At 34.7% G+C, this 11,531-nt stretch overlaps 1 protein-coding gene across 1 annotated transcript; it reads right to left on the reverse strand.

Moving 5' to 3' along the window:
* Positions 1–8,168: 8,168 nt before the first annotated feature.
* Positions 8,169–11,108, reverse strand: hoxc13a (homeobox C13a; the record flags this gene model as incomplete). Its single annotated transcript, XM_079803270.1, has 2 exons — positions 8,169–8,425; positions 10,445–11,108. 2 exons carry the CDS (start codon positions 11,106–11,108, stop codon positions 8,169–8,171), a joined length of 921 nt encoding a protein of 306 aa, XP_079659396.1.
* Between the last annotated feature and the right edge of the window lie 423 nt (positions 11,109–11,531).

Consider the following 11,531-nt stretch of genomic DNA (forward strand, 5'->3'; position numbering starts at 1 on the left):
CAACAGCTTCTAGTTTATTGCAATCTGACATTTAACGTAGTTAAACCTGGAGGTGCACCTGATTGGTCATCTCCACGTCACGTGCCGGAGCTTACTCGAACACTAGAAGGTACCACCCACTCGGTCCATTTCAGACAAAACAAAACATTAACTTCTGTATTACGGGTTTTATATGCTTTTTAAAAATACTATAAAATATCTTATTAAAAATGTAAAATCTTGTTATTCTTTTCCCCTAGCTCAAAGGTTCTAAACTGATCATCTTTCACTTTCCTGTTTAGAAATATATGGAAGTGTCCCTAGCCTCGTTTAATCTTTATTACATGGCAAAAAAAATAAAAAAAAATAAAATAAAGACTTTTTCCCCACAAAGAAAAAACTTTCATTTTTCCTAAAAGCAGAGGATGCTTTCGCCATTGTTTTCAAACAAATTACGGTTGAATTCAGTGTCATATAAAGATGTGATGTTCATCTTTTACAGGCTTGTTTTAAAGAAATACTGATGCTCAGTGCTGAACTCCACTCATATTTACTGTAGTGGGGTCAGCAGGTTGAAACCATTGGCTCCGTAAAAGAAGATGATATTCTATAAGATTTTTTTTAAGACCGTAGCCTATATTTTAGATATGCTCTAGTACACCTCACATGAACAACTTTTACAGAAACATCCTATAAATACTCGCAGTCAAACTCACGAAGAGTTGTTACACATCTCGCAATTCTTTTATTTGAATTTTACAAGCTGGCAGAGGGCATTAAAATGATTCTGCCGCTCCAAATACACCACACTAGATCACATTAATTGATTCTTGATTGTAAATATATAAAGTACACACACATTTCCTTATATCAACTGCAACTCAGTGTCATTGTCACATGTGTATCATTTAAGAACATAATGAAGCGAAAATACGGCAAAAAGACAACAATAACAGTTCGCATTAAACCCTCTCTCTTACAGTGGTGTGTTTAGGTACCGCAAAGTTGATTTAAGCGCAATTCAGTGTTGGTCTAATCTTTCAGGCCTTTTACTCTTTTGATTTAATCTTTCAGGCCATTATAAATAAATATGGGACTTAGATTTTCAGTCTAAGTGTATTTAGTGTCACAAAACATTTTTTTTATTTAAATTATATAATTTATATTATCTCTATACTTTGCAATTGGAATGCGAATAACCATTACAAGTTAAAGGTTGTCAGATGTAAATACAGCTGCCATGCTTATAATATTTAAAAAATATTTGTATAATATTAATATAAAACCTGTTATACAACTTTTTTTATGTTTAGGCGTTTGCGTATAGCCTCTTGCTCACATACTAATGCTGACATATTTATAAAGGAGCAAATTATATTTGCATTATTCGTTCATTTTAAATAATTTGTATTGTTTATTCCACGAGTCTCTCAAGTGTAAAACACTGAGTAGCAGTAACTTTGCGGCTGCTGTCAATCTAAAGCTTGCGTCAGTGTATCTGTGGGGGCGTGTTTGTAATTATGCATAGGGCCAACTTATTTATTTATTTATTTTTGTTTAGCCTACTTTCAATTAAAACGACAAAGGCAAAATAACCACAAACAACTTCATTAATGGCGATGGGTATCTATGCTATAAATGCAATGATACTGCCTAAGGAATTGCGGTGTTCAACTCATTACAAATACAACAGAGACCCAAAACAACCAAAATACTACAAATGTTGTCCTCTAAATAACCCAATGATTATTACATCTAAATTTGAGAGACACATGAGACACATGTGCATGTTTTACGGCTACACTACTCCATACCAGATTCATGTAACTAATTAACATGCTATGTAAAACCACGTGCATATCAATTTTAAATGCAATCAGATATTTCACTAAAATCTCAGGACTTTTGTGTTAATATAAATATAATCCCCAAATATGAAGCTACAGGGACCTGACATTTAGTTGCTACTTTGAGAAAACCCTCATGCTAATTATTCAGTTGTTTAATTTTGTTAGTTACTTCTGATCAGTTTTCGTATGAATATGTTCATTCTTTTTCCCCAAGAACAAAACACAGAGTAGGCTACCACAAGTTGTTCAAAGAGTTACTAGTTCTCACTGGGAATGAATGGCATTTCAACAACTTAAATGTAGTCACAAAAATATTCGCCTCAAACAACCTGTCTCAAATAATATCGCTTAAAAGTCAGATAAAAGATTATATTTTCTTACCGCAAAGATGGCCAAAGTTAAAATCTCCAAAATCTCTGGAAAATTGCTAAAATAGTTGTTAGTTCAAGGTCAGTGTCTAGTGCACTGTCTGCGCCGCTGTGAGATTGCTGTCTTGGAATCCCTTTCCCGTCCAGACAGGGCCATAGCGTAAACAAAGGCCTTTTTATTGTCTTTGATTTTGGAAGACAGGTTGGCTCAGTGAAAGCCTTGCAGTGAATGTCCTCCGAGGCCAATTTCTTGAGGAAACAAAAACGTATACATTAAAATGCGAATTAAACGCAAAATCCCTGTTCTTAAATACATTAACTCAATTTGGAGAAAGGATAAAAGTTTGATGATATAGTTGGGTATCCTAATACCCTTTAAAAATATAATACTAATAATAGCCTAATGCTAACTAAAATAGTAAATTAAAATACAGCTTTACAAAACAACGTAGAGAATTAAAGACGCAATTTCCAGAAAAAGGTGTGTATGATGATCACACAAATGTAAGTTATGCGTTTGCACTATTGCATGCATTAAAAAAATAAAAATAAAAATAAATAACAGGTAGAATTGTTGTTTAAATTAAGTCATTATAAATTGAGCTTACACAAGACAATGGTAAAATGATTAAACAGAAATCAATAGGATGTTTCCGAAACACTTTAGCATACGGCGTTTGAAAGTTGCAAACCTGACATAAGTTGGTTTATATTTACTTTCATTCAATATTTATTTATTATTTTGTTTTCGTGGACTATGCAACGATATACTTCCAGTTGATAATATTAGGCTTTAAGTTTACAAAATACAAATAAAAAAAGAAAACATTTACAGATGCAAATCTGGGTCATAGATAATGCATCTTAAATATATATAATATAATATAATATACAGCATATATATGTAGTAATAATAATAGATATCTCCTACATTTGGGAATTAAGCCGCACTAAATAAGCAAGACGAACTTCATAATAGCTTAATAAACCTGGCTGGCATTGTGTATTACAAATATTGTCGGATCTTTGCCCAAATGCTGTTGTTAAGGCGCTTTGGATAAAAGCGTCTGCTAAATGCATAAATATAAATGTCGATATAGTTTAAATCAACCCGACCAATCCTAATCATACAATTCAATGTGTCCGGTATATGCATGCATTTCAGTAAACACCAGCTAATTCTTTAAATATGCACTTTAAGCTACATATTAGTTTATTAGCTATCTTCATCGTAAATTAAACACATATATTCAGTAAGAGTATAGGATATAGCCTACGTGAGCCAGACAAAAATGTAAACCTGTGCAAAGCATGTGTCTTCGTGTTAAATCTACACTGCTCACTTCCTGATATTTCCACCATACGCCACCAGAGGTTATCAGCCCCCTTTCTCCTCAACTCACTGATCTCTCTCTGCACATTCCTGGTCTGTTTAGAACCGTCGAATAAAACAAAAACCTACGTGAGTCTATATGTTTGGCTGAACAGGCCTTTTGCGAAAAAAAACAAAAAAAAAAACAAAACAAATTCATATAGCTGCGAAATGAGTTTGTTTATATTTGTATTTTTTAAAATAAAATTTGGAATGATTGCCTGCTTAAAAATGTGTATATGCATTTTTTTATGTATACGTTATATTTATATATTTAAGTTGATTTGATCAAACTAGGTTATGGACTTATAAGTGCAACATTGTTTATTGTTGAGTTTAAAATGAATAAACCATCAGTGGTGATAATAAGAGAGGTTATTCTAGATAGATCCACAATAAAAAATGTGCATCAAATTATCCGCTTTCTATATTACAATAGCACCATTTGTTCAATGCAAAACCAGTAAGTGTTATTGTACTAATTGTAATTGTATTTTAAAAATAGCAAGAAATAGTGCGTAAGAATAAACATAGGTTGTAACTAAACAGCTTGCAACTAATAATGATAAATATATATTTAAATCGAGTTAATAATTTGTATTCTAACTTTAAAAATCCAACAATTTAATAAATTAGTTTAACTTTTTTGCTGAGAGCATCAAATTATGAAAATTGCATGCGGCAATAAATTAATGAAAACAAGAACCGTTTAAAATTATAAAGCGTGCTGCATGTGACGCACGTTAGTAGGAAAAATATATTGAATGCGAAGTTGTTCTCTTTTTCCAGCATTGATCATAATATATTTACGTGTTTTGAATAGGCCTTGCGCCTAACTATACAGAAAATAGTAGCTTGACAGAACAAGTGCATCAATAAAAGACCATAAAATAAATTCATATAGTTCTATATTCATAAATGACCTACTCGTTTCCATATTTAAAACACCAAGGCAATGCGCATATTCACTACAAATAAATAAACTAGCCGTACCTTTTGACGTGACCCTGTGGCGGATGCATCTCTTGATATTTAAAGAAGTACCCATCAATCCTCGGCGCGCCTATGGAAATAACACAAGATGACATCCCTGAGCACTGTCTTTGCAGACGTAAATGCACTACCTGCCTTCGTGGTCAATATAACCTACACCTCATGATGAGAGAATACAACCATTGGTGGTTTAAAACTTATAGGGGAAAGGGATCGCGGAAGAGAAAAATGGTGAGAGAAGTAAAACAAAACAAAACGGGGGACTGAAAATGTACACAGTGTACATTTTCACAATGACAAGGATATTGGATAATCAGAGCATTTTCCCTTTTTTATGTATTTATGGTATGTCATTAACTCTCGCCGTCTAGACAGGAAAATAACACCTTGTTTGCCTGAAAACAAACCACGGGCAGTGGTGTCCAGCCCCTCTGTTTATTATTCACAAGACTCTGTGATGTCAAGGTCAAAGCGACTGCATAGTCATGGTCAAGGGTAACGCGCTATCACGTGACGCTAAAACAGAAGGCTTAACTCTTATGCAGTTAGCATTACATTTCTCTGTTTTCAAAGTAACCAACTTCAACACAATATACAAATTGTGCTGATAGTTGACTGATAAAAAAAAGTTACATCAGTTACTGAGTGCGCGCCCTGTTACTGGGGAGTTTAAAACGCTCGTAAGCCGTTATTATTTTTTTACTTACAGGCTATTTTTCTTAAAATGCTTCATATATTTTAATAACTCATATATAGGCCTACATGTTTATAACATGTATATAACGCTGATATACATTTAATAGAATTTCTTATTCTTTAGCATCTAGACAAAAGGGAGTTAGCGACTATAGCATTGTCTCCTTGATTAGAAATCATATATGTATATCCAATCAAGGAGACAATGCTATATATATATGTATATCCAATCAAGGAGACAATGCTATATATATATATATATATATATATATATATATATATATATATATATATATATATATATATATATATATATATATATATATATATATATATATATATATATATATATATATATATATATATATATATATATATATACTATAGAACTGTATAGAACTATAGAAACATAGGCTATATAAGAACTATAAAACTGTATACTTGTCTGGATTATATATATATATAAAATTAGAAGTTAGCGACTATAGAATTGTCAGAACTGTATACTTGACTGGATTACACACACGCACGCACACGCACACACACACATATATATAGCCTATATACATATATATACACACATATATAGATAGAGAGAGATTTTAGAGTCTTCTGTCACAATTTTCTAATATAGCGCATTATATATATATATATATATATATATATATATATACTATATATATATATATATATATATATATATATATATATATATATATATATATATATATATATATATATATATATATATATATATATATATAGGCCTATATATATATATGACAATTGTGACAAAATATCCGAAGAATAAAAAAAGACTCTAAAATCTGTTTAAAAACATTTACATACAGTAGGCTACGTATAATTAATTCTTGATTATTCCGGTATACCATTGTATTTAAAAAAAAAAAAAAGTTTGTAATAGGAAGTGGAAATAGGTTATTCGTCAAATGTATACACTGCCACGAGCATTACATTTAAATAGCGTGTCATAACAAAAAATACTTTACACTTTACTAATTTACAGCGTTTCGGACAGTTAGCTTTATTTCCTAACTATTATAAAGTTAATATTAGATTATTAAAATACTAATATTATTCTTTTTTTTTAATTCTTTTAAACAATTAATGAACACCGTCCATACCTGCAGTTTAAAACGGGAACGGGATAGTCCTCATGAACCGGTACCAAACTGTGAAGATCAAACTGTATCAGAATGTTTTCGTGGCATATTCAAAGTGACATTTCGTTGAAGATTCGCCTTCTTTCACCTTTATTCTTCAAAATTAGTTAAATTGCAGTAAAATTGTAGTCCGAGTAAGACATAGCCTACGCACCTTACGCTTGCTTAAATTGAATGATATAACACTGAATATAATTATAGCTAAGAATAGCATTATTAGCTCTGTACTTAAGTAAATAAACACTACATGTATAGATCGTTACATGCAAGTGCATTGCTTGCTTTATATGCAAGGCCTATACTGGAGCACACGCATATACTGCGTGAATATTCTGATTCAAATGATATTCAGGACTAAACTTTAGAGATTAATGTTTTTAAAATAGAACATATAAAAGTCAAAAGTTAACTAATCATACTAGACATTTTCCAAATATCATTATCTATTCTAATATCTGTGAAGGTTGTGTATATTTCTTACATATTTTAAGAGAGCCCGAGCATTCTTTTGATTTATAAAATTCATCTTTACAACGAAAATACAGGCACTGCGCCTATTCATCAACCCTCACCTAAGTGACACACAAACATTCAGTCTATTGTAAGAACTCATTTGGAAATGATAGGAAGGATGGACAGACAGATATGCATCTATATATGTATGAAGCGGCCACTAAATGAGCCACCGTAGTCATTGGCAATTGCACTGATTCACTACAAGCATGTACTCAACAAATTCCATTGTCATTTTTATTAATGAAATATGTCTCAATTCATTACTTTAGGAATTGAACACCACAATACAGTTCACATACTGCACGAAAAGAGATACAGACAAGTTGTGTGAACAGCTCCAATGCTTTACGATACACATTTCTATATAAAAACAAAAAGGTTGTGCATTAATGTTTAATACTAAATGATTTTTAAATGCTTACAATCATTCCAGTTGCATGGCAGAGTCATATCCTTCACTGCTATAGGGACACATACAAATGATCTTGAAACATTCCTTTTTTACACACCTGTCATACGCGAAATCTAAAATTAAATAATAGAAGCATTAAACTGTACAGTTAACATTAGCAGCCTGGTTTACCCTCGGCATTAAAAAGCAATGTATCCCACAGTGAACCATTTAGCTTTTGAAGTCTCGCAGGCTCATTCTAGCAAAATCTTTTGTGATCTCCACGAAAAACAAATTGCGGTTTCTATTCGTGACTCAGTTCAATATTTGCTACAGCCTTTTGAGAGTTTATACAAGTCTTGATTCATCCAAAGTGTCCGATATTTTTTTTTTCTTCTCTTCTCGTGCGTGTTGAGCCCATCGAGTGTTTTCTGCTGGCTGGCTTTGACGCACATATGAAGAGATGCTGAAGGGTCGCGTCTGCTTTCGTTTTCAGATGCACGTAAACCATGTGTGTCTTTGATATTTGTGTAATTTTAAATATTTATTATTTATATATGTACATTCATAGAAAAGGACGAAGTTGAAATGTTTTTTTTCTTCTGTATGTTCACAGTTTTGTATCATATGCCCAAAAAGCCAAAGAATGAGCGGTTGTTGTACTGTGTGCATGATTTAAATTAAATAAAGTGAAAGAAGACAGGTTAGGCTTGAGGCTGCCCGGATGTTCTTCATTCATGATTTCTGAACAGAGGTAAATATCAGACTTTCTGGACGGAAGGATATAAGATGGCGGGGGGAAAAAATACGAAACATGCATCAAGTATGCATGTGATTGTTAGTCTTGGATTTACTGACAAACTTTTTCTCCTTCACTCTGCGGTTCTGAAACCAAATAGTAACTTGGCGTTCTGAGAGGTTGGTTGTCGCAGAGATGCGTCGTCTCTTGTCTTTGGTGATAAACTTGCTTGCTGCATACTCCTTTTCCAGTTCCTTCAGTTGTATCTTGGTGTAGGGAACACGCTTTTTGCGCCCTCGCCGATAACTGCTGACTTCTGGCTGCAACGGAACAACATCTGAAAAACAAAAAGTAAATGGAAGCATTATTTTAACCCGTTTGTCCAATGACACACTGGTGAAAGTTCTGGTCAATTTGACAACATGGGGACACACAGATTTCTATTTAAATGTTGCGTCAAATGCCATAACGGGAGTTATGTTCTTATTGTGAGTTACTTTATTGATTAAAAAACAAAAGAATAATATAAAAATTATATTAGCTACTAATATATATCTATCTATAAGTGGGTGAATGATATGTTTCAGTCCAATTTACTATACGTGACTTTATGTAGCCTTTTTTCAGCATTGCAGTGAATAGGTTAACCAACACTGATATAATGATAAAAAATCTTTGGATGGATGTGATTTGTGAAAAGACCAAATCATCCTCATTTTAAAGTCTTTTTTTTTTTTTTATATATAATTCTGGGTATATGTCAAGTGTTTGTCAAACAAACACCCCTCAGTTACAATACAATATACTGTTATATAAAATCACGTGTATTTTAATTATAATGTAACAGCACTGACGCCCAGCAACATTCTTTTCCCCAAATCACTACCTCACTGTGCCATAGGAAAGGTAAAATAAGGTGAAGGCTTATCTAGCAGCAGAAGCACAGACACATTCAGATGTATTCCAGGATTTTCTCTGTCATTACATTGGTAAATAACATTTTAGACAGAGGCATGTCCACTGCCCTTCTATCATACACGTATAATTGTCAAACGGTCCCAAACAGACTTTAAGAATCTGGTTTGGACTATGTATGAAAACATCATGATCATATAAAGTACTGCATTAAAAAGCCTATTTTGCTATATATTTTAATATATAGTCTACCTGTTTGTGTGTGACCTCCTCTGGCGGTGGGGGTGGGTGGGGGTTGCTAAACGGGTCAGGGGCGTATTGGTGGTGACAAGTATTCACTATAGCCACTATAATGCGACAGTATACGGAGTTCTACCAACATTGGCATTTTGTCATTTTGATTTGGCACAGCTGAGCTAACAATACTGAACAATCGAGTCCTATGCAATATTTTTTGCCCACAGCTAAAATCAATAACTTGACTACAGAAAAATGCTCCATGGCATTCGCAAAATGTCCATAACAGATTGCGGGGCACCGCTCCCGATCACTGCTGACAAAGATTTATATGCGTGGTACAAATGAGACCTAAATTATCACACGGGAGGAGCAAAGGTAGGCAGTATTGCCATACCCAAGTTCCAAATTGCGTGACTTTCCTAGATTAAGAATCCTGTGACTCAATAATATCCGAGTTAATATATGACTATCCTCTCTAACCAGATACGACACTCAAACATTGTACTACACTCTAAAAAAAAAAAAGGTTCTATATTGCACCAAAAATGGTTCTTGGCTCGTAATCATAGGGGAACCTTTTTTAGTGCTATATAGCACCAATTTTGGTGCTTCAGTGGTTCTTCAGCGGTTCTTCAGAGGTTCTTCACCGGTTCTTTGACTAAGGTGCTATATAGCACCTCTGAAGAACCGCTGAAGAACCACTGAAGCACCAAAATTGGTGCTATATAGCACTAAAAAAGGTTCCCCTATGATTACGAGCCTTTTTTTTTAGAGTGTATTTTATAGAGAGGGTGTAAATAAAATGCATATAGGCGAACTAAACTCAGTCTTGCTTGTGTTTAGGATTTGCTCAATTTCTTGCTCTGGAAAGCCAGTTGAGCCTTTCCCAACTGTCACGTGTCAAAAATGAATAGACCTTAAAAACTGAACATTTGACAGGTTCATGTAGACCTTATGGGTGCCAATCGTAATGCATTATTTAGAGGTTTGAGTTGAAATCTCTTAAATCGACTGATGACTTTTAGGCAAGAATATATATATTGAAACATTTCATTAAGGAGAATACTTTGCAGTTTACAGTTGGAGAAAAAAAAGTATATCTTATAACAGGAAATCGTACTATTCCTGTTATGAATGTATTTTGATTTCCCCCCCCTTCTTTTCAATATTTAAATGATTTCACACCTGTGCTAAGACATACCTGGAAACGGAGATTTCCAAAGATGAGAAGACTGTGTTTGCTCCTTTGAACAGTACACCTGCCCATCCCAGCCATTCGACAGAGCCCAGTGTTGATAGCCCTCCATGGGGATCAATGCATCGTGACGTGGCTCGGGATGCGCGCTAATACTGGGAACCACCGACATGTCCAAATATCCTGGAACCGCCTGGTACGAGCTGGCAAAACTCGGGTAGAAAGCAAACTCTTTTGCCCTGCTGGAGAGCTCCTCCGTGGGCAAAGCGCTGCTCGTCTCGGCATACTTTTCTGCTGGATGGTATGAACATGGTTTCTGCTGCAAGTTCACGTTGTGCGAGTGAGATAATCTGCAACCGTAGTAAGGGTTTCCAAAGGGGTAGCCATAACTCAGAGAGGCGCTAGATGACGTCTGAGGAGCGGGACACTGTCGCCCAGTTTCTGGGGAAGATATATCCGAGTACACGGATCCCTGGTGAGTCGCTATGGTACCGGAATGCCGCCCCAGCGCGGGGTGTGAGATCAATTCCCTGCAATGAGTCGCAGGGCAATTCCCGCTCAATCCTTCCATAATTTGGCTTTTATTTTGATTATTTTCATTCGGGCTTTTTTCATACACGTACATGAAGGTGTCCGCCCAGCGTGGATGCAGGACCAGCGAAGTCGTCATATCACGGGCTGCCGATGCTTTTTAAAAGTCGCCTACTCCAAGACTGATACCTCATTTCCAACTACATTTTACGCACGCGCATGCGCACGACTATATCCATGTGTCCAGTTCATTAAAGCGCAGGCACGTGATATGCTAACTAGCCCGAAGAGACTGGATTGTGGGTGGGAAGAATAATCCCTTTAAACAACTACTGGCTCACGTTTCACGCCTGGCTTCTAAGGTCCTCGGTGCCCAGGCATTGGCTAAGTAAGTTGGAGATAGTCATTCTTAAAGGGGAAGGCTTCAAGCTAAGGGGAACGAAAACAACATTAACATCTCGGCCGACAAACGTCTGGACACTTAGCAATATGCACTGCTTCATTATTTAACCTCCAGTATCAACATTCTGAAACGTCGCATATCTGTAACAACATAAATACA

This window comes from Gobio gobio, assembly GCF_949357685.1.
Source record: "Gobio gobio genome assembly, chromosome: 21".
Taxonomy (NCBI): Eukaryota; Metazoa; Chordata; class Actinopteri; order Cypriniformes; family Gobionidae; genus Gobio; species Gobio gobio.